Source organism: Balearica regulorum, chromosome 2 (genome assembly GCF_011004875.1).
Source record: "Balearica regulorum gibbericeps isolate bBalReg1 chromosome 2, bBalReg1.pri, whole genome shotgun sequence".
NCBI classification, from domain to species: domain Eukaryota; kingdom Metazoa; phylum Chordata; class Aves; order Gruiformes; family Gruidae; genus Balearica; species Balearica regulorum.
The window spans coordinates 23,809,208-23,835,704 of NC_046185.1; the positions used below are offsets into that span (position 1 = coordinate 23,809,208).

Consider the following 26,497-nt stretch of genomic DNA (forward strand, 5'->3'; position numbering starts at 1 on the left):
TGTTATCATTCTTTTTTTTCCTTCACAAAACTAAAAAGTATTCATAATAAAACAAGCCAGCTCTTCCACATACCACATTTCTGGTTAAAAGCCCTGGTTTTAATTTCTTTGCAAAGTAAATATCCAGCCTCCTATACCAAAACTACATGCACATTCTTCATTTAGAGAGCTCTCTTCCTGAAAACTCTCTAGAGTGCTCATTGTGTCTTTAGTAGATATATGTGATAATCTCCTAGTGTTATAGAAACTTCTTGATGTTTATGGATAGATGGAAAGTTCGTGTTTCAAAGTGTTTGAAGGAAGTTCTTTGAGTTATTTTTTTCTTCCTGTCAAAAGTCCGATGGCAGCATCGTCAGAGTGTGAAAATGCAGTAATAACAGGTTTTACAAGAACAATAGGATCACATTAAAAAGGTAGAAAACCCCCAGTGTTCCTCTGAGATCTCACCCTTGCAAGTTCAGGTTTGTTTTGTATTCTGTTCTGCACAGAGTTATTTTAAACACTGAGGTTTGGGGAAACTAGAAAATCTTAATGAATGGTGAAATTAGAAGCTTTCAATGAATGGAAGATTAAACTGGTAGCTGAAATTGTCCCCTCTTGTGCCAACATTCCTGGTTATAATAGCTTGTACCCTCTCAATAATTCCCCTCTTTTCTTGGAGTATTTAGAGCATTTCTTTGTCTTGTAGTTACCATGCCTATGCTCAAAGCAGGCTCATTGGGAAAATCAGTGCAATTCACACCTGTAAGTGTGTTTCTCTTTTCAGAAATGCCTATTTGCCAGTAATGAACTTAGACTGAATGCAGGATAAAAACTATCCTGTTCCCTCAGAATGTGCAGGCAGAGATTGTCACCTAAAAACAACGATTGCTAAATATCTGCATTTGCAAACCAGAAGTCCCACTCATGCCTTAACTATGTCTTTGACCATGCACATTTGCGATAACAATTTTGTCCTACATACTGAAGGAATCTATTGTGTAACTATTTTTGTATGACTATTACTCTTTGATCACTGGGCCCCTGTAAAAGGGTCTTATGTCTCTCTCTCCATTGACTGAAAATGCTATTTTTTGTCTTTCAGGACTTGTGCCATTCTCATTGTGATGATGCCACAGTACAGAAAAAGATCACAGCTATTACTGACTGCTTTATTAATTCCGCTGTACCCCCAGCTTTGCAGATTGACATCCCAATTGAACAAGCAAAGAAGATTTTGGAGCACAGGAAAGAACTAGGACCTTACATTTTTAGAGAGGCACAGGTAAGAAGCTGGGAGAATCTCTGTAACAGGTCTGGTTAGAGTCCGTGTGCCTGATTTTAAGGACAGTCTTTGTTGCTTATGTGACAATTTGGAGTCCATACATAAGCCTGGGTGTAAAGGAGAACGCCATAGTCATGCATTTCAATGAAGATTGTATGGTGGAGATGACAGAGAGGCTTCAGGTATTTGCTGCTCAATAAACTGGACAATGTCTGACAGCTAGCTGATCCTGGAAAGGTGTTATCCAGGTCTGTGTTAGGAATTCTGGTGGTAGAAATTAATTCTGTCTATGTTTTTAATTGCTTGTTCTTTACCACTTGGTTAATGTCAGAGAAGGAATTCGTAATTCAAAAGTTTGTAGTTTTTGTAGTTTATGAAAAAAAAAATGCAGATGTGAGTAAAGCACAAAGACAGCTTAACTTACTCAACGTCTTTCCCTTCTTTATTACAGAAAGTCTGCATTAAATGGCTGTAGACAATTTTCTCTCTGATCTTTGTACTAATCAAACTGAATAGCAATTTGTGAACCTTTACTACAGAGTTACTATTTTCTTATTCCTCCTTATAGTCTTCTCTGTCTTATCTTCTAAACCCAAGAAAGCTAGTTCCTTTTCTTTTCCTATAAAATTGCCACCAATACCTTAACACATCAACTGTGAGTCCATAAAGTGTTTGGATCACAAAAGATGAATAATTTGTCAGAGAAAAGGGTTCATATAGGTCCTAAGAGAAATAAGAAGTCTCATTTCAGGCTGGGTAAAACCCAGTGATCTCCAGAAATGTGGCCAAGGGAAGAACTTGGACAAAAAGCTGTGACTGGAATATGACAGTGACTCACATGTCACTCTCAGGTCCGCTGAGGCAGAAGCAGTGAGGTGCTGAGCATGGTCAGCTCCTTTGAAGCCAAGTTTCTCAATGAGAATTAAGCACCTAAATAACTTGAAAAATATGAGCCTTAGTATGTGCAGCAACAGAATTCACTGAGCCCCTCTGTTTGCTTTTCTAAAATTGTTTTTCTTATTCTAGTTCAAAAAAGACCCTGTGAGAGATTATATCATTTAAAAATTATCCAAGATTTGCTCATAGATCTGTAATGTGGTTTAAGAGCCTTTCCAGAGGCAAAAAAGTATTTCCTTTCTCTTAAGGAAGGGAAAAAACCCCTCTCCCTAATGAACTGAATATTTGGAATACTTGAGCGGAACAGTGGTGCAAAAGCAATTCTACTGGTGTATATTTTATCAAGAATACTTGTAAAAAATGATGGATGTTTTCATTAATGCAAACAATTGTTTAGGGAAATATAAAAAAAGAAAGTGCCTTTTAACTGTGTTTTAGGAAGATTTCTCACCAGTAATAAACATACTGATGAAAAGCATGTGCAGAGCAAAGCTGGGCTGAAATGTCAGGACACAGTACGTGGGAGGAACAAGGCTGTGTATTCAGAAAGAAATAGTTATTTCATTCTCATGGTAAACTACATTTTATTTTACAGTAAACCCTGTTTTCTTAATATGGTCAAGACTGACTTTCTTTTCTTTCTGTGCAGATGACTATTTTTGCTCTTCTGTTTAAATTTTGGCCAAAATTTTGTAAGTTTCGAAGCAATTTGGCTAGTGACAAAATTCTACTTGCTTTGGAGAGAAAAAAGGGGAAAAAGATGCGAAAAAAGGAAGGCAAAACAGCAGAGGTAAGGCTCCTAAAGTTTCAGGTGAGAGCTGACAAACTGCATAAAAACTCCTTCATGAGCAAACATCCATGAATTCAACTATCCCTTCCTTGGCCTCATCCAAAGCTACCGAAATCTTTTTATTAGAATTCAAGCTTTACACGCGACCCAGTCCTAGGGCGATTAGTTTCCGATCCTGCCAATGCATCTACATATGTTTAACTTGAGGCAGATGAGTCAGTGGAATACTCCTTTCATTAAGCAGAGGGGAAAATGTATTTTAGTCATCCTTTGTGCCAAGAAGAGAGTGAAAAAGAAGGCTGAATTAAAAAAAAAATAAATCTATGTACGGTCCATGTGTACAACGGGTAACTGCAGACCTGTTTGCACTTTCAGTATGTACTGTCCTGTTTTAGAATTTACAGTCCTGGGTCACTACTGAAAACAAAACAAAACAAAGCAAACCAAACCAAAACCAAACCAGATTTAATATCTATTTTTCAGAAGGAGCATTTGAAAAGTCTGCACATTATTTTTAAAAAATATTTATGTGCTAATTGCTTTGTATAGTCTTTGTCTTTTCTTGACTATTTCTTAGCTTTGACAGTTAAATTGTTAGACTGTTCACAATGAGTTTCCAGACAGTTTCAGTACATTAACAGAACTGTGACCTCTACAGCGGAATGCTTGCTTGTAAAAGTGTTTTTCTTGGAATTTTATTATTAAAATATAATGGATTTTTTTCCTATTGATTATAGGCTTTGCAAAAGTTTATTTTTTATGAAATGTAATTGTTTGGCCAGCTTTGAGGAGAGAACATTCCTGTAAGGGCAGAGAAATTATTGGACTTGCAAGCTATCATAAGTAGCATTAAAAGACCTTTACATATTTTAAATACCATGTACACATGTGTTGAGATGTTACTCGTGATGAGAACCACATGAGTACCTGGACAGATAAAGACATATATGCCCATAAAAATATGTACACATTGTTATCCTCTTTTAGACTAATGAAAACTGAGCACCAGTGAAGCGTTACTCAAGGACACACCAATGTCAAATGAAGTCTAAAATCCAAGAACTCATGTTCCTTTCTCCAAAGCATGTTGCCTCCATACAGATAGGTCTGGCAAGGCCATTGGCAGTACTTACAGTGCAAGAATGCAATATTTCAAAGTAATGCACTTTTGCATTTTCACAGACTTATTTTTTCCATCTGTTTGTTGCCTGTCTATAAGATTTCTGATTAAGATCAAGGAAGTAAAAAGCAAATCTTGGCCAGGAGGGCAAAAGCCTAGCTTTTATGGGGAACAAATGGGAAAGGTGAATTACCCTTCTAAGCTGGGAAATAGGGTAAGAAATTTTAGAAAGTGACAGGCAGAGAATGCAGTTCAGTAAACAATTTGCAGACTATTCTTCTCACAAAAAAATGTCAGTAGACCAGTTACCTTTTAAAATCTCCTGAAAGAATAGGGGGAACAGATAATTCTTCCCCTTTCCCCCTCTCTATTATTGTTTAAAGAATTTGCCATTCCTTGTTCTCTTGCCTGAGATTTCTGTCCCCTCAGTGACAACATAACTATTCCAATGATGAAGTATCTCTGAAGGATACTGATAAGGTTCATCCAACATAAGCGATAGCAGGTTCACTTGGCAGCTTGTAGAAGGTGAAGATTTCTCGGCATTCAAAGTCATGTCTATGCTCCTCTGCCCCACCAGGCTCATGTTGAAGGAGAGGAAAGCTCTGGTAAGGGTTAGAAATGATGTATTTTTTTTCTATATATATATTTAGACACACACACAAGCCAGTTGCCATTTTGGGTTTATGTCAAACAGAACAATCATGGTCCTGGGGAAGGAATTTTACTTTCTTCCTTCTCACAAATTTGTCCCCGGGATGCCCAATCTATCTGGGCTCACTTCACTTTCTGAACTGACTGGGTAAGAGTTGGACTTTTATGTAGTATAATGAAAAAAATGGGCAGACAAGGAGATTTTCACTGGACAATGATGCATGACTTGGTATTATTTGACTATCTCAGTATTTTACGTGTGTGCCATACAACACAGGGACTTGTTTTAAGCTCAGCGTCTGCAAGGCAGGGATGGGTCAATACACGGTGAAGTAAGCTCGAACAATCAGCATAATGTGATTGCTTCAGTACTGAGCTGAAATGGTCGTTTTAAAAGATGTTGCCTTGAGAGAGTATGGTTTGCTTCTCCTTTTTCACACATTTGCCCTTAGTGTGGCCCAGCTACATGGGCTCAGCTTTGACTCGTCTGTGGATCTGTTCCTTTGTTAACTGCTAGATGCACATGCCACCTACTTAAAAAAAAAATTATCATTAGTCACTTTTTGCAGACTGCCTTGATACCAGTATTTGTAATTATTTGTTGTACACACAATTGCATTTTACCTCCCAAATAGATTTTGGATTTTTTTTGCCTTCAAGTGTGCAAAATATTTTTAACTTACACTGTAAATCTGTTCTTTTTTCCATGCCCTTAGCAGAGAAAGGTAAAACGATAAGCGTTGATTTTCCTTTTCCACATTTCCCTCATCTCTCTTTAATCTTCTTAGCAGTAAGTTTATTTTTAGTAAGTGGTGTAATGTCATAGGATATGACATTACCATAACATTGCCTGATTTATTATAAGAAGACATTATTAAAGACCTCATTTATTTCACCATTCTCATTGAGAGAGCTAGCAAACCTGAACTGTAGTTATTAGTATACACATTATTTCTGTATTTGCTTTGGCATCCCTGTTCCATCAATTGAGTGTGCCACAGAAGTTGGTAAGTCTGCTTCTGGCGAGAAGATAAACATCACACTGCCTGGGCAGTTCTATACCCAAAAGTCACCCTTATAGATGACAGGTCCATAGGACAGTAGAGATGATGAAGAAAGAAAAAGGCCCCTTGGAAGCAAGGAAGTAGGATATTCTGATCCTTTTCCAGATTTTTCAGGGACTTTCTGAGTGCCTTTGGGAACTTGACCTCTCTTCTTTTCTCACTTTCTCATTTGCAACATGGGAGGGTTGTGTTACTTGCCTCATGGGGATGTTGTGGGGTTAATTATGTGAGGTTAAACATTGATTAATGTTCATAAAGAGTTTTGGGATCATCAGACAGAATGTGCAAAGGTGCAACCTTAATAAAACACTGAAACAACATGAAAATGACAAATAGTTAATCACTGGAATGGTTTACAATGGGTTGCAAGGCCTTGTCCTTCACTGTAAATGTTTCACATGAGATTGCCTGTTTTCCTCATGTGCGTACCGTAGTTCATTCGCAGCTACTGGATCAAGCTGGAATTAATCATGAGAAATCTTATATTCTACATTTATACCTGAGGCCAAATTAGAGGATCACAATGGCCTCTCTGTCCTTAAAATATTTTCTGTTGCAGCTCTGCCCTCTCACTTAGCTATATTTTGGGCAGGTATTGAATCTGAAAGGAAGACAGTCTGCAGGAGTGTAGAGGTCAGGAAACTTCGATTAGGACAAAGAAATGCTTTAAAAAAGCAGTATCTTCTGCTATTTTTTATTATGCCCAATGTGACAAACTATGAAACTGGGCATTACAAAACATTACTGCATATGACAGTATCTTGTTTCCAATGACAATTTTTGCTTCCTCAGACTTTGCTTTTTACTTTAGCTCAGTAATTCTTGTTTACATCTAATTATGAGTTCTTATTATTGGCAGGATAAAGAAGAGGGCAGAAAACTCATCGGTCTGTCAGGCAGTGCTTTGGGAGATGAGACTGGTGTGGAGAGAGGACCAGCATCATTTTCAGATGGAAATGGGTGGCAGGTGAATAATAAACATGTTGCAGATATCATTATTCAAGGGAGATAAAATGATCTTGGGAGAATGGGAAAGTGTGGTTTGATTTTGAATACTACTGTCATATGGTTTTCCATAACTGTTCATTCTTCAATTAACTTCGCTGTTATAACTGTACCTACCTTACAGATAATGATTTTTGCTTTAGTTTTTTAAGATTTAGGTTCTGAATAGTATTAATATCTATCAACATATTAAGCCCTTTAGGTGTGTAGATTTAAAAAGAATCTTTATTTAAGGTAAGTGGAAGGAAAGGAAGTCCAAATCTAGAATAAGAAATTTTTCATTACATGGAAAATTTGTATCTTGAAAGAATTTGATTTAGGTTTGAGCCCTGTTCTGCCCTTATGTCAAAACCGAAGCTGAACTCATTTAGAAAATCTAGATATTTGCATAGAAAATCCAGCAGAAAATAGGTGCTTAGAACTTCTTCCAGAACAACTCTCATGATGCATTAAATTTGTAGTGAAAAGGTAACGGTCATTTTATTGGAGAAACAGAAAGAACAGACATGCCACCTTGGATGTATCAAGGGATCATTCATAGCTGAGCTGACACTGCCATAACATATGGGGAATCTGTGCAACCACATAATCATAGCTATGTCATCCGATGCAGGAGTAAACGGCACTCCGGCCACTGCTTACATACGTAGAGCTCTTCCTGTGGCATTACATTAGCAATGAGCAGAATATAGAATGAGGTAGTCCGAAATACTCTCAAAATATGAAGCCAAACTGCAAACTGCATAGCTAAGCTCACACTCTTATCCCTTCAATGGACCTTTTAACCTTTGCTCATACCTATTTAAAAAATATTGAGTTGGGTGAGCCAGTATATCAGTATCGTATGCCTAAGCCCTCAAGAAGAGGCAGGTAATAGCATAAAGAGCAATAATCTTTTATAAAACCATAGAATCCTAGAATGGTTTGGGTTGGAAGGGACCTCAAAGATCATCCAGTTCCAACCCCCCTGCCAGGGGCAGGGACACCCTCCAGTAGGCCAGGTTGCCCAAAGCCCCATCCAACCTGGCCTTGAACACTTCCAGGGAGGGGACATCCACAGCTTCTACGGGCAACCTGTGCCAGTGCCTCACCACCCTCACAGGAAAGAATTTCTTCCTAGTATCTAATCTAAATCTGCCCTCCTTCAGCTTAAAGCCATTGCCCCTTGTCCTATCACTACATGCACTTGTAAACAGTCCCTCTCCAGCTTTCCTGTAGGCCCCTTCAGGTACTGGAAGGGTGCGCTAAGGTCTCCCTGGAGCCTTCTCTTCTCCAGGCTGAACAAGCCCAACTGTCTCAGCCTGTCTTCATAGGAGAGGTGCTCCAGCCCTCTGATCATCTTTGTGGCCTCCTCTGGACTTGCTCCAACAACTCCATGTCCTTATGTTGAGGACCACAGAGCTGGATGCAGTACTCCAGGTGGGGTCTCACTGGAATGGAGTAGAGGGGTAGAATCACCTCCCTCGACCTGCTTCTCACACTTTTATAGAGCAGTTTCTTCCCCAAGTCCCTTCCTGCTACAGGAAGATGCTGGAAGTTCTTCTTACTGGGTCACGAAATGACAAATTGGCCCCAAAATACTCATGCTGTAAGGAAAAAAAAAGGCCAAATAAAAGTATAGTTCCCATATTGATTTGGGAGAGTGACCTAAAATTTACATGAAACCTGAACTGTAGTTGTTGCAATGCAATGTAAAGAGCAATATTTGTTCCTTAGAAAAGGAAAGGATGACATCTCCAGTTGATCTGCCTCTAGTGGTAGTAGCAGTCTGCTGGAGAGGGCAGGGAGAAAGAACTGTGAGGCTAATGAGACCTTTGATGATTTGAGAAAGGACACACTGGAATGGTGTGGCAGGGAGATAAAATCAAGTCCTCAATAGCACAAAAGACTGATATTTTGGGAGGGGAAAGCTCTGCTGTATTTAGGTTTTGAAGATGAAAGGAGAGAGAATAGGACTCAGAGCAGGAATGAAGAATAAATGAATGCAAACATTGTATCTGTCAAATTTGCTTAAATTTCATTTCATGGTGTTTTGAGATTCCCTCATTTGCAGCAATATTATTTTTCCTCTGATGCCAGTATTGTCGTGACAAAACTTCTCAATAATTGTGATTATTCAATAGTAGGGACATAATACAAACAAGTATTTTGTCTCACTGTTGAAATGGACCAGGAACTACCAGTGACATGGTCTGGAGGCTGATGGTTTTTAATGGTTCTTGCAGGCTTCCTGGTCCTATTCCAAGTACATAGAAGCCTTGGAGCAGGAGAGAATACTCCTGAAAATGCAAGAAGATCTGGAGAAAACCTCATCATCATTCCTTACAGGTTGTTAACCAAGCTCTGTAGTTTAGAAGGATGAGCTTATAGCTTAGGTGAAATTCTCTCAGTATAAGGACTTTGTTTGCTCTCTTTTGGAGTTGCGTATATAAACCTCTTCCTCTCTTATGCTGCCTGCAGGGGAGTTGCTCTCTGCACTTGTGAGTGGTAAGTTTTCTAAGAAAGGGAAAGTGAAAGTTGCAGGGTATCAGCATTGCCTTTACTGCACAGGTCCTACTGCAGAGAAGAATATGGCCATTTTGTCATTCTGCAGAGTGACATTGCAATCCTATTTGGTTCATATACATATTTCACCTCCCTGGCTTCTTGTGCTTCATCAGCTTACGTACAACTAGAGAGATGAAACTTTTTTCTTGCCAGTTTGTCAGTATGCTTTCGGGGGATATGAGAGGCATTGCTTCATCCTTATTTCAGCCATGAATATCCTCTTAGGTTTTCCTGGAGGTTATTATGACTTGTTTGTTCATTAAATAGCTCTATTTAGCAGTAGGGCTAGCAACAGCATGTAACATCAAACCCCTTCAGTTTCCCATTTTAATTTTCTTTCCACATGCAGGTACCTCGTCTATGTCCTTGCCAAAGCCTGGAAACTCAAAAAAATCCACCATTTCTCCAAAGAGTAGTGTGATTTTGGAGAAACGGTCAAATCTTCCCAAGAAACAGAAAGTGAGTACCAGAGTGCCGACAAGTGTGCTTTGAAATCTGGATTCTTAAAAGCTAGTTTTCCTGCTATCAGTGCTGATGCTCATTAGTAGCAAGTTATGCCACTTCAAATCATGTTTAAAACTGAAGCTGTACAGCCTCAACATGAAAGCAAGATTATTCTTCACTCCAGCCATGGTTACTGGACCTAATATTGACCAGATGGAATTTTGTCGCAAAATGGTAGTGTCTGAAATGAGGTTATCTAAGCTTTCCAGTTAAAGTATTTTAAATAGGAATACGAGATGACTGGAGGAAGCTCAGATCCCATGGAGTTACTGGCAAGGGCCTGACACAGAACGAGCAATAGATGATCTCTGCCGATGCCAATTAAATATTAGAATGGGAGAAAGAAGTGGGACAGCAAAGAGACCTGATAAAGACAGAAAACAGATTTTGCTTCAAAGCTTGAATTCCTAGATGGAAGGATCCCCTGGAGGTTTTGTTTTGTTTTTTTAAGCCTATGTCGAAATTAGATGGACGTTAAAAAAAATAATAGATCTTGGACTATTGCTCCTTCCTTCGCTGCTCCTCCTTCCTCTTCTAATTTTGTACTTCAGTGCTGCTATTTTGGGCAAGTTGGTGTCCTGGCCTCACTAGTCCTCCTAAACTTCCCAGTGCCTGAACACAGTCTTCCTGTGGCAGCATTTTCTGTATGTAGTTTAGAGAAAACTGCAGCATTCCTTGGCCTTCCCTCACATTCTCTTTCTGTCTTATCACCTCCTCTAGCTGCAGTTAAAATCATCCAGTCGCCTTGGACCTTATGCACCTCTGCAGGTGTTACTATATTTCATCCATTTATGCCTTTTTGTACCGTAGTTCTGCCTCACACGTGGCTCTATCGGTGTGGGGAGTCCTTGCGCAGGGGCTTTGGTCCTGCTCTGTAGCTGAGAAACCTCCAGCTGAGCCCAGTGCTCCAGAAGTGCCTACCAGGTAGCTGCAGTCCAGCTGCAGGTAGCTGCAGACCAGCCCAGCAGTCCCTGGCCCACCCTGTTATTCAAAACCCGAGAACTGCATTCCTGCCAGGCATCAGGCTGTGGTATGGGCTAACGGAATAAGAAAGTAGAGGTCCTGAGTGGTTTGAGAGGTCTCTCCCACCAGCTGCAGTTGCAGATGGCTCTCCACCACCACTGGAAATTTGCCTGCCCTGCCCAGTCCCTCCCAACAGCTCAAGTGTTCCCACTGCCTTTTGGTGGTTTCCTCTTCTTCCATCATGACCCTCTGGTGGTTGTCCTCAGCTGTGCTCTCTGCAGTGATCTCATCACTCTGCTCCTGGGGTGAGATATCCACAAAAGACCACTGCTGCTCTTGATGGGACAGCTTCTCTCCACTTTGGTACAGAGGAGGTCACACCTTGCGTATTGGGAATAAAGGGCAAGGTGCAGGCAGGGGGGCTGCAGGGCGGCCTCTGTGAGGTAAGGCTGGGGCTGCCCCGTGCCAGACACAGCCAGGTCCACCCAGCTCCAACGGAGCCATCACAGGGCACAGCTCAGCCCAGCAGCCACAATAGTGGCACCTTGGGGAAACATTTAAGAAAGAGCAAAGAAAGCCAGAGAGAGGAGGAGGGAATAAAGAGTGAAAAACAATAGAGGGAACACCAAGGCAAGAGGAGGAGAAGGAGGATGTGCTCTATGGTGTAGCAGATATTCCCTGCAGCCCGTGGAGGACCCATGCTGCAGCAGAGAAGAGTGGGGAGGATGAAGGGGCTGCCCAGTGCCTCACTCACCAAAGGGACTGAGGGTAATCTGTGGTGAGAACAAGGAGGGCAGGAGAGGTGCTTGGAGTGAACTTGAACCTGGGAAAGGTGGAGGAAAAGTCTTTTTTCTAAGTGTGCGAATGTTCATTTTTCTTTTTCTTGTTTTTGTTTCCCACTCTCCAAATCAGTAATGATTTATTATAATTGGTAATTTATTCCCCTGAGTCTGTTTTGCCTGCATCAGTAATTGGTAAGCAATCTCCCTGTCTTTATCTTCACCCACAAACTTTTTCTTTCCTGTTTTTCCTGTTTTCTCCCCTTGTCCTGCTTGGGGGGGAGGGGGGGCGGTGGGGTGGGTAGTGGAGGGCAGTGGGTGAGTGAGCAGCTGTGTGGGACACTGGCTGCTAGTGAGGGCCAACCCAACCACACCTTGTTTCTCTCTTTTCGATGCATTTATTGAAGAATTGTTCTGACTATTTCAACTGGCTGCAACACAGCAATGACATTCTGTTACCTTTTGCAGGCAGATTAAAGTCTCTGTGAGGAAAGGAAAGCAGAGACATTTACTGGAGCTGGGCAGGAGACACAAAAATAACGTGCATACAAGGTTTGTCCTTACGTTTCCAGCACAAAGATGACAACGGGGAATATTATTAAGAACCATGGGACATTAGTCAAGGGTAGAAAATAAACATCTTCCAACGTGTTCCATATCAACACGATTGTGATACTGACTCTTGCGTTACTCATTTCTTTAACAGTACACCTTGAGGCTCAAATCACTGAAGTATGCATGGTACAAACAACTAGGTGGTCTTGATCCTAAAGATGTTATAATAATACCCAGTTCTTCAGTGCCTGATCTAATGAATAAGTAAAACACTGCATTGAACTGACAGCCCTGAAGCAGTGTGTCTTGGCACACTGTGCTCTCAGTACTGCAATTCACACAACTTCTATTCATCAAGGATAACTCATGAGGTGTCTGAGCTATCATAAAATCAAACCTTGTTGTGGTTTGCTCCCAGTCCAGTCTGATTCCTCATCCAAAATACACCTTCTGCCTAATTTCTGAGTTTTGATCCACAAGAAAGGCTTAAAATACATCAGGACACAGATGTGACTGAGAACTTTTGTAAAACGTCATTCCTCCCATGGTATTACTCACCAGAAGGTTGCAGGAGCTCATAGCTCTTGTGTAGCTCTCCCTACTTTCTTGCTTGTTTTTACAGTTTTAAGAGTTTCAAAAAGAATTGGGGCAGAGTTAATGGAACTAGGGCCAAAGGATTAATTGGGGAGTTAAGAGGAGGCAGGGGCAGAATTAACTGCTAGGCAGGGGACAGGATGATGATAGACCTCTCCGCATTTTTCAGACCACTTTAAACACCAGTCCCCAGCCACAAAGTTGTTGGCTCCATTCTTCTCTACATGTGTGTAACGCATGCAAGAGAAAGGCAGATCAGTGAGCTCCAGCTTGCTCAGTTCCTGAGGACTCCCCCTGAGTTAGCGATGGGATTGTCTTCCACTACCCCTCCCAACCTCTTGGACAAGGAGAAGGAGCCATGCAGCCCCATCTCAGTTGTCAGAAGTAAAGGTTCTTCAGTTGGAGCTCTTAGATCACACTGCTAAGGGCCATTGATGCGTGCTTTGCTCCCCAGTGTGGAGTGGCAGCTAAGGACAACTAATAGTCTTTTTCTTTTTCACTCTTGACACAGTGACCAAGAATTGTATGGGATTTTCATCAGGAGTTGCTTCAGACAGGCTGGCATGGAAGAAAGACACTCTGTTTTATGGATATAGCTGCCCTGCTCATATATCCTCACACAGAATCACAGATTGGTAGGGGTTGGAAGGGACCTCTGGAGATCATCTAGTCCACCCCCCCGCTAGAGCACGATCACCTAGAGCAGGTTGCACAGGATCATGTCCAGGCGGGTTTTGAATATCTCCAGAGAAGGAGACTCCACAACCTCTCTGGACAGCCTGTGCCAGTGCTTGGTCACCCTCAAAGTGAAGAAGTTTTTCCTCATATTGAGATGGAACTTCTCGTGTTCCAGTTTGTGCCCGTTGCCCCTTGTCCTGTCACTGGGCACCTCTGAAAAGAGTCTGGCCCCATCCTCTCCTCTCAAAGAATGAGCAGGGGAGATCATTGGTTCAGTTCCTACTTTCCCCATAGTTCAGAGACAGAGTTTGCTTCATGCTTATCTTCATTCCTTCTATGTTTGAGTTGTTTGCTTGTGTGACATTACCTGAGACAGACGTGTTGGGTGGAAGCCATAAGGAAGTAAAACACAAAATTCTTGTCCCTGTTTTTCATGTTTTCCCAAATTTCACAGATGCAGTAAACTGTAATGTTCAGTACATCTGAGGAGAGTAAAATGCAGCATCTTGTAGTGAGCACAGCACATGCGGTACTGTGTGGCCTACCACTCATTAACGTGAAAGGCAAAGCAGCAGCACGAAATGCCATAAATGCAGTGATGTATGTCAGTCTAAAAAACACATGAAAGGACACCTTCTACTGCTGTGGTCAGTACATTGCATGCAACCAAATGCTGGAACAACGCAGTCAGTTTCTGTTTTGTTGTATTCTTGCCTTCATGGCATTCTGAGACAGTTAAATAACATGTAGACAATGCTTATCTTATGCTGGTAGCTTTGACTTGAATCATACTTGGATTACTTCTAAAATGAAAAATAGTATCCAGATATTTGTCAGAGATGATAAAACTCCTTGTGAATATGTTCCAGCCTTGCCAAATTGTTAACGAAAATTTACCAGCCCCTACGCAAAAACTACTGTCCCAGACAGTTACTACGATTAATACCATACACATCTATCAAACTTAAACAAAAAAAAAAGTACTTCGTGTACTTCAATGAGTGAGCAGAATTTTGCAAACTGGCTCTACCCACTCAAAGTTCTGCAAAATGATGATAGCCCTCAATCCAGCTTGCAGGTCTGTCTCCACGTTAACTGCAATATATATGCGTGTATGCATGTGTGTATATACACACATGCACAGTCATTTATAGGCCATGTCTTCTGTACGCAGCTGAGGAGACTCACATATATTACTAATGCTAGAATTACTGGTCATATCATTACGCCCATTTTATGTGTTAATTTTAAAGAAATATTGAGCAATTGGGCAGGGAATATATTAAGAGACAGGGACCCTTTCACTTCTGGGTTACTGCATGTAATCTGATGCAATGGCAGATACCCTGTAACTGCTATTTGGTGATACATCTGAAACGGAATAGTGGGCTTAGTCTCGTCCCGAGGGACCAAATAACGACTATAGCTGGTTCCAGCAGAGAGCCTGAAAACTGAACAGGTATAGAGGCTAACTAAATGTTATTGTTCTAAATGATGGCTCTGTATTGCTTCAGACAGCTTGTGCTGCTATTGCCTTTTTATCTTGTTTTTGAGATCTATTCTCTTGCAGGTTGCTGATCTAACACCTATGTGAACTCAGCAGTTTGAAAGGGCTAGAAAAGTTTTGCTCAACAACCCCTGCACATCTCCCTTTAGATAATTAAAACTTTATTCCTTATTTATTTTAACTGTGTATACCTACTTTCAGAAGTCTACAGCAGAACAGCAGTTGTCTGTGGAATTTGCTGCTGCAGACAATAAAACCAATTCTCTTTTCAGAAACCTGCAAACCTAGAAACTCTTGTGGATGGATTTATGCTTTAGTGGTGGTCAAAATACACAATCTAATCATATTCATTCAGACCTACTTTTCTTGTTTACTCCCAAGTAATGCAACATATTGGAACTATTTTGGAATTTTTTTAAGTCGTCATTTGGATTCATAAATAGATGCTATTACTTAGATGCTATTACTGTGTATTTCACTTTTCTCTCATCAGACCTGGCATGTTTATTAAAATATTTTATAATCTTTGAGTGTGCAGTCCTGAAGTTGCTCATTCAAATATTTTTGCTATCAACACAAGCCACGACTACACACTTCAGGAAGGAGCTTTATACATTTTGCTTTGACTTTCCTGCTACTGTACGACACAAAGTATCAGACTATGAGATTAATTCCTGAAAATATGTAGTGCCGGATTGTGTTATTAAGGTGCACATTTACAATAGTTTACAAGAGTGGTAGTGGTGGTCACCAGGCCATTTAAAAGGGGGCAAAATGCTTTCTCATTTGTGTCTGTACAACACTGTTCTGCCATTGCCTCTGTGCACCTCATCATCTCTTTTTAGTGGCTGTTTCTTAAAGTACTATTAATGGAGAATGGTCTTAGACCCTGAGCTGTGGATTTGTTTGTCCCTTTCAAGGTGTGGAAATTTAGTATTTGATCATCAGGCATTGAGATCAGCAATGAAGCAAAGTGCTTTGCAGGCACAGCAGTAGACCAGGTTCAGCAGACCGAGTTTCTGTCATTAGTTCTCTTACTATATGGTGCTGGGTGGCCAAGGCCAGACTGGTGTGTGCCACACCTTCTACTTCTTTTACACGAGAAGAACCAGTGACTCACTTTGCAAATATGTTTGACTTAATAAAAGAGAAACCTGCATTAATGAAATCTAGAGATAAAAGTATCAAGGAACTGGGTACTTACATACATGTGAGACTCTCCTGCTGTTGAGCGTGCTGAAGAACGGCAGGTGTCCCGTCATTGCTCCTCCTGTGCCTCTAGCCCTACGCAGTATGACGGCCTTGCGGACATTTTCTACCCTCTACCACTTGTCCACTTGTGACACGGCCAGCCTCGATCACATCCAACACTATTGCTCTAGTCAAAACTATTGACTTTAGCTCGTGTGTGTGTGTGTGTGTAAAAATGACTGAAAAGAGACCAGATGTTTCGCAGTTCTGTCCCAAACTTGGAAAAGAAAATTATTTACTTAAATTATTTAAGTTTCTAATGTTAAATGCTGGCCCAAAGCGATGACTGTGTAGCTGTATGTGGCCAATGGAGCTGCAGTAACCCAGCTTGAATTTGACCTGTTTAAGCTGTCCCATTACATTCAACTGGTGATTTTTGTCACTGCCTTTTTACAGAAATGCTTTTAGTCAGTCATTGTGAATCATGTCTGAATACAGCTAAGATGGGGTTAACTGGTATTTTTTTTAAGCTTATGGAACATTGCTGGTTTTAATAGATTCAGTAGTTGCTGTAAAATTGTTAGGGAAAGACAGGTTTGAACAAAAATTTTAGATCTGGATCTGTACTCACAGCTCAAACCTACGTCTAATGGCCTGATTTGGAGCATTCCCAGGATTTCAGAGAGTTATAATTCACATCTGTGTTTCTAACTCCTTCATGCATGATTGTTTGAATGTGCACTTTTGGAACTGGTCCATGTCTAATAGGCTAAATTGTAGTTCCCAAATCAGAAGCCACATGGTATTGCTATATAGGGGGGTTTTTTTAATTTTCCCTCTTATTACGTAGCCTTCAAATAAGGTTCTGTCGGTCCAACACACTGGATTAATACAAAACACCAAAATCGACACTTTCTACCTACCTACTAATGAACTCACACATTTTGATTTCTACCAGTGATTTAGTGAAGCATTTGCACAATGACCACAATGGGTACTTTTCTGCCAAGTAATAATTTACCAGAGTGCAGGAGCAGATTGGAACTATGCAGGACCCACTAAGCTGTCCTAGTATGGTAAGGGTAGTCAAGCTATAGATGAGATTCTCTTATTTTTAATATTTATTGAGCCAAGCTAATTTCTACGTCAAGCACATGCTGCATTTGCTTGCATTTTCCTCTATTTCTCTACTAATTAAAATATTTTAGTTCCATGGTACCATATGTGAAAGCGTTGACAACAGCATTGCTTACTCCACGTTAATTATGTATTTGTTCAGTGTATGCTGATGAACTGCGGGCATTTCTCATGTTAAGTTTTCATGTCAAAGGAGAAGTGGAAATGTAGTAAGTGGATTTGTGCTTTTAATTTTAGATATTTCTTTTTCCTCTAAAACAATCTTGTACATGATTCCTCTGTACCATATGCGTTTGAAAATCTTTTGTTGGCAAGAAGTTTAAAAAGAAAGTAATACTCGCTTCTCAGAAAAGGATTGTTGAACAAAGCAAAGCAATTGTGCCATTAATGAGAAAGTTAAATGAAACAAATGACAAGGCAAGCAAGAAAAAAACACAGCATCACACTCAAGGAATGCACAGGCACACAATAGCTTATGCAATATTCCCCATCTGTCAAAGTCAGTAAATACAGAGATTTCATTGGAAATATTCATTAGAACAGGCCATGGTGCTTATGGCCTGGTAAATGCAATCAACAAGTTTTAGCATTCTTACTAGTTTTCACCTGTAGGCAACTAAATGAATTTCATCCCACTGCGAGGCCCAGCTGATCAGTATTGGTTTTGTAAACCCCAGACCCTGATTGGTTTACAACTCTTTCCTGAAAAAGATATTTTAGGAACTGAATTGGTCATGTCTCTAGAGGAATTTACACCTTTATGGTTTTGTAAGTGTATATAGGCATGTATACATGTCTATAAAAATCTATACTTCATGGGTTTGTGTGTGCTTGTGTGCATATATATACACACACTATATATGTATGTGCATAAAATTACCTTGTTTGGTAAACTATTTTACTGTCATAATCACACAGGGCTTAAATTTGGTGTATATAATCTTTTTCCTAATACAATTTTCCAACCATTTTCTTTTGTGTACTTTTTTAAAATGAAGGTCTTCACGTTTCATTAAAATGTTTGTGTTTGTACCCACTTGCATTCCAGAGGATAGAGCCATTACACCTACTTTGTTAAGGAATATGGCTCTTTTCAGAGGTCTGCATGGCTGCTGGAAAGAGAAAATAAATGCATTTTATGAGAGTTCTTTTTCCTCTAGAAAGCATATGCAAGAAAAAAAAATTAACTTTCCCTGTTTTTTCTCCCAAATGAGAAAGTAATTATCAGCATGTGTTGGGCCATTCACTAAAGACTACGATAACTTACTATTTTCAAACTAATGAACTGAATGCTTGACCTAAAAATGGAGAGTGTGTATGACTGTGTTCATCTTCCAGTTCAAAATTGTCTTAACTCCTGGCTGCTTGATCCTGAAATTCGCTGAATATATTGAAATTCATTCCCTTAATTCACATCTTCAGAGGTGCTCCGCACCTGGCAGTAGTAGGCCTTCAGAAAGCTGTCCAAAGGACAAAAACAGGTTTTTTTTTTTTTTTTACCCCCTGCTTGAAACACCAGGAAAGCAGCACTGCTTTGTCACTGCAGCTCCATGTGAAAGTATATTAAAAAAAACAACAAACCAACAACAAAGCAAAGCAAAATCAACACACAGAAATACCTAGGCTTAGTTGGGCTTGCCAAGGTAATGTAGTACTAATCACAGATTGTATTCCGAGACAATAGTTAAACATTGGAAACAAACTGCCCAGAGAGCTTTTGGTATCCTGATTGTCATCAGAGGGGTTCTAAAAACAGATAACATACGCACATCTGCCCAGAGTGACTACGTATTTTCAGACCTATATTGGGGCAGAGGAGTGAATAAATGAACTCTTGAGGGACTTATTTTCTCTGAATCCATATTCAGGTTGTTCTGAACGCAAAAGCTTAGCCTCTGCTAAGGAATCTTACGACAGTCAAGGGCCGTGACACTTCATTTGCTCTGCACCCGAAACTCCCACTGAAGCCAATTATTCAATCTAATTTAACAAAGACCACAGCTTCTCTGGCTGTGCAATTGTTGGTAACCATCAACAAACTGATTCATCTACAATTGGGCCAAATGTTACAAAATCTGTTTCTGAGTTCTTGTTTGTACCCCCATCATAAGATTACACCAAAATTAAAGCATGCAGTACTTGAACTAACTTCAAAGGCTGAGCTTGCACTTCTAGCTAGTTCAGCCTTTTTATTGGTTCATGTTTTCCATTTGGCTTCAACATCCTGTTCCTTACTGATGCCCTTCTAGAGTTTCATTTACAAATATTACGTCCCTGGTTAGTGAGCCATGCTAATTAATACTGTGGTCAAGGCTATGGATTATAGTAATCTCATGCCTCCTGCTTGGAAAAACACTGCAATTATTCCAGACGTTTACATGTAATGCCGTATTGAACATGGCTAAATTTGTCTTAGGAAAATGTATCAAAATATATTTAACTAAGGTTGCTTATGCTGTTATCTATTGCCAGTTTTGTTAATCATGAAGCTCAAAAATTTCAATGCTTAGAAACCTGAGATCCACAAAATCCTAATTACGTTATTTCAAACAAAACAGTGAAGTTAAAACAGGCTGGTTTAAGTATACATCTTTTTAAAAGTTTATGCCAATAACGAGTTTGTTAAAAAAACACGAATAGATGATTTGACTACTTTCTGGAAGCCTCACACTTCCGACAATGCCTCACCTTTCGAACCTGGGACCATAACCCAACATTGATTTTAATTCCACTGGGGATTTTGTAGTCGCAGACTCCCTGACTGCTGGGACTTCAAGTGTTGCCAAAGTTACGATTGTAAAGAACATCTATTATATTTGAAGTACCAAAAATACCAAATAAAAGCTATAGAGCCTTTACACAACATAGCAACCCTAAGTCAACAGGTTCTTCCAACACCAAAATAAACAAAAGCAATGGCATTTTTTTAGGAAGAGGGGATATCTTTTATTAGACCAGGTGATGTAATTGGAAACAATGGACAAGTTTTCAGGCTCACAATTTGTTCACCAGGTCATAAAAAGGTCAAGAAATACATAATCTCTGGGTACTGTTATTTTAGTTCTAGTTTTAATTGTGTTTATAACTCTCTTTTCCTAAATGGACACAATTTGGTTGACGTGACTGCAGTATGACGATAAAAGTCACAGCATATCTGAAAGAGACCCCTCTTCATTCTAGACTGTCATTTCAGACCTAGAAAGGAAAATCTGCCAACATCTTGTAACACTTACCATGTCATCACCTCAACATGAATTAAAACAGACTAAACCGAGAGGTTTAGAAACCTATGAGAAAAGGTCTAAAAAACTTGCCACAGGAAACAACTGCAATAGTGGCACTTTACATGTGACTTGGGCCAGTCTTTTCTGTCAGAATGAGCACTCCATATTGTACTGGGTAAATTGAATAAAGGGCATAGATATCTCAAGGTTAAATTCTACAGCTGCACATTTTTAGGTGTCACTCCCTTGGGGTGCAGTCCTGAACAGCACATTGAGCCAAGAGCTGCCCAGAGCAAGTCTATTGAACCTAACCAAGGTAGGGGCCAAATGTAGTGCCTTGTGGAGAGTGAGTCCAATCTTCTAGTTGAAGAAGGCTTTCCCACTGCACAGACACTGTTTACACCCTCAGGTAAGTTGGTCTGTTGGTTTCTGGCAGAATTAATCCCTTGAACAAAATGATAGCTGTATGAACAACAGCAGTTGGCCACTTTTCTGGAGGTCAGATAATCACTGGTCACATCTAGGAAAAACAGAAGCTAACAAAAGGTCTGATCTACACCCTACTAAGGTATGAAGAACACTCCTTGTTTCAATGGCTTGGGACTACTGAAAATCTTGGACAAATTCAAACACAAAAAGGAAGCCTACAGAGGGTGGAAGCAAGGGCAGGTAGCCTGGGAGGAACAGAGAGAAATTGTCCGAGCAGCCAGGGATCAGGTTAGGAAAGCAAAAGACCTGATAGAACTGAGTCAGGCCAGGGACGTCAAGGGCAACAAGAAAAGCTTCTATAGGTATGTCAGTGATAAAAGCAAGACTAGGGAAAATGTGGGCCCCCTCCAGAAGGAAACAGAACACCTGGTTACCCGGGATATGGAGAAGGCTGAGGTACTCAGTGACTTTTTTGCCTCAGTCTTCACGGCAAATGCTCGAGCCACACTGACCAAGTCGGAGAAGGCAAAGGCAGAGACATGGATTTGACAGATGGGCCACTTGGTGGATAAGGAATTGGCTGGATGGCCGCATTCAAAGAGTTGTGGTCAATGGCTCGGTGTCCAAGTGAAGACCAGTGACAACTGGTGTTCCTCAGGGGTCAGTACTGGGACCGGCACTGTTTAACATCTTTGTCGGCGACATGGACAGTGGGATTGAGTGCACCCCCTGCAAGTTTGCCGACCGCAACAAGCTGTGTGATGTGGTCAGCATGCTGGAGGGAAGGGATGCCATCCAGAGGGACCTTGACAGGCTTGAGAGATGGGCCCGTGCGAACCACATGAAGTTCAACAAGGCCAAGTGCAAGGTCCTACACATGGGTCAGGGCAATCCCAAGCACAGCTACAGGCTGGGTGGAGAACGGATTGAAAATAGCCCTGAGGAGAAGGACTTGAGTGTGTTGGTGGATGAGAAGCTCAGCATTGATTCAGCAATGTGCACTCACAGCCCAGAAGGCCGACCATGTCCTGGGCTGCATCAAAAGAAGTGTGACGAGCACACTGAGGAAGGTGATTCTCCCCCTCTACTCTGGTCTCATGAGACCCCACCTGGAGTACTGTGTCCAGCTCTGGGGTCCCCAGTACAAGAAAGACATGGAGCTGTTGGACATGCGAGTCCAGAGGAGGGCCACAAAGATGATCAGAGGGCTGGAGCCCCTCTCCTATGAAGACAGGCTGAGAGAGTTGGGCTTGTTCAGCCTGGAGAAGAGAAGGCTCTGGGGAGACCTTTGAGCAGCCTTCCAGTACCTGAAGGGGCCTACAGGAAAGCTGGAGAGGGACTGTTTACAAGTGCATGTAGTGATAGGACAAGGGGAACTAGATGATCTTTAAGGTCCCCTCTAACCCAAACCATTCTATGATTCCATGATCCTGAAGGGTACCCATGAATCTTCTGCTCGGACTTACTGTAACACACCCATGATCAAGGAGAGTACAAGTAAATGTACCAGGTGCTTGTGTGTAGACTCAGCAGGATTGCTGGCAGGTCATGCAGACATTGTCATATGATAGTTTCCATATGGTAGACGATGTTTGGGCCTACAGAATTTCACCTCATGTGAAACTAAAGCATGTCACAGCACATCAACCAAACTGCTTTGAAAAGGAGTGTGAAAAGCTTGGCCTTTTGTCCTCATGTTGTGGTCCTTCCTTTCATTGTCAAAAGGAGAAACTCTGCTCCCATGCTGTTTCGACCCTGGACACCTTCTGGAGCTGAACCCAGCCTAGAAATGCTTGTGGCCTACATCTGATGTCCTCTGCTGTCATTTGCTGAGGCAGGACTGTGGCAACTGAATTACATGTAATAATTTTATGTGCCAACTGGTTAAATTGCAGATTGGAGTATTTTTCTGTAAAGGTGGTTTAACTCCACAGGTTTCCGTCTGGAAAAACATGTACAATGAATGAAAAGACTTTCCCAGAGTAAGGCACCTCTCAGCAAATACGGAACGAAGGAACAGTATAAAAACTTTGTCTTTGATGACTCTATTTCCATTGCAGACAGGCTGTATAATATTTAAAAACACCTAAGACAAAAGAATCCTGGCATCATTTTAATGGATTTGAGCATGGGACAGGACGAAGGTGCTTGGGTGGGTGTGGTTTTGGTTTTTCCTAAGAAATCAGATAATAATGTAGAACGTTTCTGGCAATGAATGATGACTTAGACTTGTCTAAATCAAACTTTTAGGTAAGAATGACACATATATAATGTATTACTTGTTTCAAAATCCAGTTTATCTAAACAAGATTTTCCTGTTGCTGAAATAAGCAGTATATGTATTTCAGATAGGCCCTCTGAACCTGGAGGACTTCAGAGTGAGAACAATTGATACAGAACCACACTCCAGAAAAAAAAAAAGTGGGAAAAAATTAACACATGAATGTTCATGTCTGAGCTGTGGAACCTGATGTGTTTTCTAGTTCTTGGGCCCGAATGCATGCATCGGCCATGTCTTGACTGCAAGTTGGGAATGTGGGAAATAGCTGAGTTAAATTTTTTTAACAATATAGCTCATGGTGGTACCAAACACTGGATCATTCATGTAATTGTATCACTATTTGATGTGTATAAAAATACCAAAATCTGTCTCTTTACAAGTTGAACAAAACTCAATAAATTACTTTTTTTTGAGATTTTTCTATTTCAGAAGCATGCATAAAATAAACAAAGGCTTGTGAAATCCTTGTCCACTCCATTCATTCTGATTTGAACTTCTGCTTTTTTTTTTTTTTTTCTTCTCCTTTGTTTGTAATGCCCTTTTGGAAGTACAAAAATATTTTTCTTCCCCCTACTAATTTTGACTTTTTCCATTTAGGAATCATTGATTCACCCCCATTTTTTGTTCAGCTGCCATTCCAATTCTGTTAAATAACTTCTTGTGCCACAATGTCTTTGTTTGTTCCACAGCACCATTGACTGATGTTGACACAGCCGTGGTAAGACAGTATTCGATTAGTTAATTTCTGGCACAGAAACAGGAGGAGGAGCACAAATGTATGCATTTTCATATGTGGCACATAGCATTGTTTATTATTTTTTTTTTAATTTTGTGATAGAGAAGTAGATTTTATAATAAACTATTTAAGAATGCAGCTGGCTCAGGGGATTGCTGATGTCCCATGTGATCTTTTTTCCAGTTGACTTTTGGTTCTAATTTGATCCAGATTATGATTATCTAAAGACTTTTTGTGGCATATGCAAAATCACTTGATGGTCACAGTCCTGTTCCTAGTCAGCTCCAGTTCACACCACAAAAAGTACAGTCCTAAGTATCACAGCTGGCACTCTTTGTGGAAAAGACAAGGATTCACTGCCTAAATTTTCTCTCACTAAAGTCAGAGGTAAATTTTATTTTAAATTTCAATGGAGCATAAGCAAGAAATTATTTAGCATTGATGCCTGCCTTCACGCCAGAGATGATCCCTTTCAAGGACACCATGAAGAAGTGTCAATTGTTGCTGGTGTTACAGTATTTTGGAGAGGAAAAGAGCACTGCAGACTCTAGTTTGGTAACTGTGGCACCTTTTGAGCAAATGGTCCTAATACTCATGTCCAAAAGACAACTGGAGCAGATGCCAGAAACCCCAGGGACTGGGGGGACTGGGGAGGAAATGACTGCTGTTGTCTGTGTGCTGTATGCCTCAGCGTTCTCGGAAGGTTTTTTGCTTCAGTGTACTTGGATCCAGAACCTCATTCAGTCTTATAATCCATTCAGAAACTGGAGTGACAGGAAGCAGCTCTGTGCACTTAATGGAGCTGGTTATCTCTGCCCTCCTTCCAAGGATCATCCTCCAACGTATCCCCTATCCTTTTTTTATCCCTTATTTGCACAGTCCCAAAAAGAACAATAAGGAGTTGGCTGTATATTCCACAGCAAAGATGCCAAAGAATAATAACAATTAGCACTTCATTTAGCATCTTAACTATAAGACAAAGATGCCTAGCCAGCAGTATCTCAGGCACATGGGGAAACTGGTCACATAGAAAAGAATTTAATGACCTGGCCAGCCATGAAGTAAGCTATTGAAAACAGCAATCAAGATTTTTTTGTTTGCAGACCTAGGTCCATCCACCAAAATATTCTGTCTTACCAAGACTGGTGTTTATAGGAAAATTCCTAATAAATAATTTATAATGGTAGTAGTCATGAAACCTGCTAAGCTTTTATTCCAATTAATTTTGTATTCTCTTTTTCTGACATTGCATAATATGCGGGCAAGTTGAGTGGAGCTTTTAAAATCCCCTAGATAACTCTCCCTGCCATTTCATTCCTGGTCTCCCCAAATGACTGCATGTGCTCGCCTCAGGAACAGCATGGACCTTGTGGACTCGGGTATTTCCTTAGACCCCCACACTCAGGTTATAGACAGATCTTGTCATTCTTTCTGCATAACATCATTAACATTTGGCTTTTTTTGTTAATCCACACAGGAAAAACTCTTGGACAGACATTCTTCATTTTTGTCTCAACTATTGTAACAAACTTTTCTTCAGTTTAAGGAACGTTGTCCAAATTGCATCTCTTCAGACTGCCCTTGCAAAGACCATTCTTCCAGCTTGTAGCCATGGCTGTATGATTTCTCTTTGCAATTCTGACACTTTCTTCTTCTTTAATTCCATCAAAGGAAAAAGCAACTTCTCTTCAGTTTTAAGGGCTCATCTCCTCTGTCATTTGATGTCAGGTTCTGATGAGTTTGGCAAGGGAGTGCAAAGCTTGAACGAATACCTTCACTGCACAGGAGGGGCTTCTGTTTTTTCAGGACAGGAATTTATAGCATTTAGCATAAATCCCACAGAGACTCCCCAGGAATAAAAATGACAATACCATATGCAGGTAGTGATTAGGTGGAAACCATGGGCAAAGTGCACATCTGCCTCATTTCCATGAAAGGTACAAAAACTGTCCAAGGGGTATCTAGAAAGGATTACAAATTGCTTAATTTTTTTCTAGGCTTGGCCAATCATTCTTAGCAAACTCTATAAAGATGATTATTTCATGTATTCTGGTTTTACGGGCCGGCTGGGTTTGACAGCCACTCTGGGGATCTGGAAAAGTAACTGCCGTGTGCTGGAAGGGCAGAGGGCACCACTTTGTCGGAGAAGCGGTGGGCACTCAGCGCACAGCATTGCCAGGGCTCCTGGCTGGCCCGAGGGCTGTGGCTCGGCCTGGTCCAGCTCAGCCTGGCAGACTTCACTGAGGGCTCTCCATGCACCCGCCTCTGCTCCGCGCCACACTCGGGTGTAGCCTGAGCGCACAGCACGGAGGAACCAGGCGCCTTGGCGGTGGGCAGGCTGCCCGCATGCAGCTCGCTGCGCCTGCCAAGGGTGCTGGGTGCCCAGGAGACCTGAGGCAAGGGAAGGCCCCTTACTGAGCCTCTCGGCACCGCAGTGTTGCCCTGGGCGCCCTTCAGGTGGGCGGTACGCCCTTCTCCCTTGAGTCCTGCCCGGCAACGGCGGGGCCCGACACGGTGAGGGTGATCGCTCCTGTTTCCGCTCCCCACCACACGGGTCCCGCGGAGGGCCGGAACACCC

The 26,497-nt window shown here is 41.1% G+C and overlaps 1 protein-coding gene across 1 annotated transcript in view; it reads left to right on the forward strand.

The window, feature by feature from the left end:
• RGS22 (regulator of G protein signaling 22) overlaps window positions 1–15,022 on the forward strand; it is a 67,977-nt gene extending 52,955 nt beyond the window's left edge. The window contains exons 22-28 of the mRNA XM_075743628.1: window positions 1,085–1,264; window positions 2,811–2,951; window positions 6,649–6,756; window positions 9,020–9,122; window positions 9,691–9,800; window positions 12,056–12,139; window positions 13,248–15,022. Of these exons, the coding sequence (XP_075599743.1) occupies window positions 1,085–1,264; window positions 2,811–2,951; window positions 6,649–6,756; window positions 9,020–9,122; window positions 9,691–9,800; window positions 12,056–12,064 (651 nt within the window). The 3' untranslated portion in view covers window positions 12,065–12,139; window positions 13,248–15,022. The remainder of the gene's footprint in view (window positions 1–1,084; window positions 1,265–2,810; window positions 2,952–6,648; window positions 6,757–9,019; window positions 9,123–9,690; window positions 9,801–12,055; window positions 12,140–13,247) is intronic.
• Window positions 15,023–26,497: the final 11,475 nt, after the last annotated feature.